General features: G+C 40.6%; 1 protein-coding gene across 1 annotated transcript; it reads right to left on the bottom strand.

The window, feature by feature from the left end:
* Window positions 1–2,651: 2,651 nt before the first annotated feature.
* Window positions 2,652–4,230, bottom strand: LOC106560354 (GS homeobox 2). Its single transcript, XM_014123191.2, has 2 exons — window positions 3,763–4,230; window positions 2,652–3,515 (listed from the first exon to the last, which is right to left on the bottom strand). Exons 1-2 carry the CDS (start codon window positions 4,133–4,135, stop codon window positions 3,175–3,177), a joined length of 714 nt encoding a protein of 237 aa, XP_013978666.2. The 5' UTR covers window positions 4,136–4,230; the 3' UTR covers window positions 2,652–3,174.
* Window positions 4,231–4,618: the final 388 nt, after the last annotated feature.

The raw sequence follows: 4,618 nt of genomic DNA, 5'->3' as shown, positions 1-4,618 counted from the left end.
TCCCACTAGATTAAGTCACCAAAGACGGCATTGATGGGGCACGTGTCCAGAATTCACAGTTTCATCATCATTTGAAACAAGCAACTCACTGGACACTCCTGGACCCCTGCCTTTACCAGGGCGGGATGATTCATCGCCACTCGAAGCACTTGGACTCAGAAGAGTTGTCACATTTATCGAGGGCCAAAATTGTACTTGCAGATTCATGACCAAAGCAGAGGTCTCCGCAGGCAAAGACAAAACTTTTTCTCTCCTTTTCTCATTGACACTTGAGTTTGCTCTTATATCTCCACACGAGACAGCAGCTGCACACTGGTGAAAAGCAGTCGTATTAATTGTCTTTTGTAATGCGTAATTGCCACATTTTCAATAGTAATTATATCGTCTTTGGAGTGCTGGTTTTGGTGGCTATTGTATTTGAACAGGCCTCATACCTCATCCAAAGTAACAATGTCTCAATTTTACATTCCACAATATTTTGGGGTGAGTGACGGTTTAGGCTTTAGACCTATAATTGCATTACTTTTCTATTAACACATTTTATAAATCGACCATGCAAATGAAAAGTATGAAAGTCATGCCACACGAATTGGGGCAACTGCTTCATGCTATTGCTTTTCTTTTGATTTTAGCCAAAAACGCGACTGTCCTATACGTCTACTATGATAGTGTTTTTGAGAGTTTACTTTGTCTCCCCAGCTAGTCTTGCCATGGCCTGAAGGTATAATACACATGAGCTTCAGGCTATTATAGCGGACTGACAGTTCGAGGTCAGGGCCCATCGGTCTGAAAAGGGGGAGACTTTCCCAAAACTGCAGTTAGCTCCATTGTCAGTCGGTTTTAATGGGCTGGTGGTCTTTCACTTTCACACCTGCGAGGGGTAAAATCTAATTCGATTAATAGGAACTTCAATATATATTCATTAGGTTGCTTTCGCTCAATAATATATGATCACCAGCGGGATGTGAAAAGAGACCATTTATTCCCGGTCTGAATGGGCCTGCGTGGGACCAAAACTTCACCTGCTTCCCCTCTCAATTAGGAATGTATCCCAAACTCCGACTGAAACGAGTTAAATTAACCGTTAGCTAATTTCCTATCGCCCTTCTTACGCAGTCCTTCTATTTCAGCATGCCCCCTCAATTTACCATAAGTTGAAAGGTTCAACTAGTGCTTAATGAAACAGTGACTAAATCGTTCTCTCGCGCTCAGAGGAACCCTGTAGCTGTCTCTTCAAAGGCCGCAGAGTCTGCAGCCGTCGGGGGTCCACTGCTAAATGCGAGTCCCAAGACAGGACAATCTAACCTGTCAAAGCCTTTGCCCAGTTCTATATATCGTTGTTCTGTGGTTTCGAAGGAATTGCAGCATAATCAGCCAACGTGGGACTGAAACTGCAATTAAACTCATTTTGGACAAGCAAAATCTCTTCAAAAGCGAACATAACATGGATGATAGAGGGTATTACCCCGGTTTAGCCCTGGGCTTAATCGGGTAGGGCTTTGTGGCCAGGATACATTATGGGCCTAGTACTTCATATAGCCTCTAAATAAAGTCCAGGTAACAATAATAACGTCATAATAATGATGGTATTAATAATAATAATAATAACAATACTACTACTAATAATAATAATAATAGCATCATCATTATAATAACTAATGTAGGCTACTTAAAACAAATGGAAATATGTATTTTTTTTTATTAGGCTCTATTTCATTTCAGAATACCAATTTTTTTATTAGTCTTTTATTAGAGTCTGAGTTTAAATATGGTCAGTATAGGTTAGGCTACATGTTCGTTTTTCTCTAATGCCATAATGTGTTATAACTTTTTATAATTACCTATTTTGGCTATTGTCAGGCTATACGAATATACTGAGATGTAAATACTGTTTTTTAAATGCACCAGAGAATAAATTGACAATAATTCAACTGAAACTCAGATCTAATGTAATAATCTAAAACTGACCCCCTAAAGTTATGCTTTTAGCCATTAGGCATACCATATGGTTCATAGGCCACAGCTTTTATTTTCGGACTATTTTTCTTTTCTCCTTATGATTGGGGGAATGGGAGTGTGTTTGTGTGTGTGTGTGAGAGAGAGAGAGAGAGAGTCAGAGAGTTGTTAAGTATAGACAACATCAACTTAACTCTTTAATTAAGTGCCAGTATAGTTCATTAACAGGTAATGCACTCCTTGCTGTCATCTTTTATCAACCTGTTACCTAATCAGAGAGGGACTCAATATAACCTGTAACATGGTTAACCCGAACAGGGCACTGTCAAAGCCAGCTCTAGGAACAGACAGAAAATGTCAAGATTTATAAAACTATTAATCTATTCTTGATCATCTTAAAAAGAGTACAGTATATGCATTTGGCTGTAAATGACGGTAAACGTGGATGTAAATCTAATACTGTTTATATTAGTGTCTCTGATCACCTGCATATGATGACATTAATGTGTCCCTTGAAATGGTCTCATGAGAAGATTTGTGTAATTATTATATTAAATTGACTATTTACTCAAAATACAGACTTAACGTTGATTTCTTGACAATTATATCATTCAAACACAAAAGCTCAAACAATAGCCTTTAAGGGCTGAATCAAAGATACACCTGCCAACTGGTCAAAAAACATAGCACATCCATTTTTGTCTGAGATACAACTCACCAAAGTTTTATTAAAATAAATACAAATATACATATTATTTACATAATAGTCTACAAAGCACATACAAATTCACGTGGATAAATCAGATGTGAAACAGAGTAGATCAACAGCCGTCATGGCCACATCGGATAAATATTATATTTATCTAATCACATGGAAGAGGAAAGATACCAAGCATTGTATGACAACTACTGAGGATGTACAACTTTGACGTTGGTTGAACCCTGAATGATACAACATTACATTTCTGTTTCTAAATGTTTTAACAAATAAAACATGTATTCACAATTTGTTCATATTGGACAGTTAACATAAAACGAAGGACAAATAGGCCTACACGATTTAACCAGAGGGAACAACCAAAGATATTCCCAATACTTCTTCTCAGACTGGAAGTAGCATATCATGGCCATGAGGTCGTCTAGTATTGCTGAATCCGTGTTGAACCAGGGTAGACTATGCAAGTAGTGTAATGGAAGTATGTATAGTGGGAGATGGCCTCAGATTGGGGAGATCTCTTTCTCCTCTGACGCTGATGCAGGGGATAAAGATTCCTCGTCCTCAGACCTCGGGTAGTCCGTGTGACCACTTGCGCACTTGCAACCGCTGTGCGCGCTCCTCTGTGTGCCCTTGCCCTCCTTCTTGTGTTTCACCCTCCGGTTCTGGAACCAGATTTTCACCTGCTTCTCCGAGAGGTTCAGATACGTCGCAATTTCGATTCTTCTGAGCCGGGAAAGATACATGTTGGAGGAGAACTCTCTCTCCAGTTCCAATAGTTGCGTGCTGGTGAAAGCCGTACGCATCCTTTTGCCATTCTGGATGTGATTGCTCTCAGAGGCGCCTGATGGAGACAGCACAACGATTTAGCCACATAATTGTTCTATTCACATTTCTAACAGTGCACTACATACTTTATGCAAGAAACATTATAATGTTTGTTATTTCGTATTTGTTATTTCGTACTAGTCTATTCAATTACGCATAATATATGTGGTGCAATTAAGATATGTTGCTCTAATTTCAAAGGTTGAATTGACATGTTGTTACATTGCGTTGAATGGTGTTCAGAGAGCACAACATATTCTTACCTATGGAGAGACAGTGGTACCTCCTGGGGTCAGTGACGCTGTACGTAGGCGTGCAGACAGGTGCGTGTCCCAGCGCCGGAGACTGTTGGTGGTGTGATATCCTCTGACAATATTGGGGCTCTGCTCCCGGGAACTGACTCTTCAGCATCGAAATGCCGCCGCGGGGAGAGTGGAGATGGGACGTGACGCAAACCGGGCAGACACAGAAAGTACCGGTCTTCCTGGATGGGCACACCGGCGCGTTGACCGTCATCATGGTGGGCGAATGCATGCTGATGGGGATGAAGAAGTCTTGTCCGGGATGCTCGTTTAGAGGCGCGGGTCGCACGGTGTCCTTGATAATCAAAGAGTCGACATAAAAGGATCTAGACATGGCTGCAGAACGATAAGCGGTCAGTCAGTATTGGTCCTTGCACAAGATGTTGACCGTTTCTCATCTGAAGCCCTCAGGATCTCGGAAGGTCCTTATGTTTGATGGTTAAACAAAAGGGACCCCGGAGAGGGCTGGCCCTAGCGTCACCCACGTGCGCAGCCGGCTCCAAGGGCTTCAGTATACTGCAAGGGGCTCAAACCACGTGATTTCTCAGAGAACTTCCAATCAAAATCTCCACATTCGCTCATTTACCCCCAGTGTAGTGAAAAGTCATGTTAATAACAAGTCACCCAAAAAAGATAATATGAGTAGAGAAGCAAAGTTTATCTATAGCATCATCAGCTGCCTGAGACAATAGTGCCCACATCTCATGCAATATGTTGTTTCTGTGCGGTAATGTAATTTGATGAAGAAAATTATATTTAAAATATAAAAATCCATATTTTATCTAAACAACAATCCTATTTTACATTAATTTAAACG

The sequence above is a fragment of the Salmo salar genome, chromosome ssa10, assembly GCF_905237065.1.
Source record: "Salmo salar chromosome ssa10, Ssal_v3.1, whole genome shotgun sequence".
In the NCBI taxonomy this organism is placed as follows: Eukaryota; Metazoa; Chordata; class Actinopteri; order Salmoniformes; family Salmonidae; genus Salmo; species Salmo salar.
Note: the sequence above shows the minus strand (reverse complement) of the source record. Positions and strands in the feature narration are given on the sequence as shown.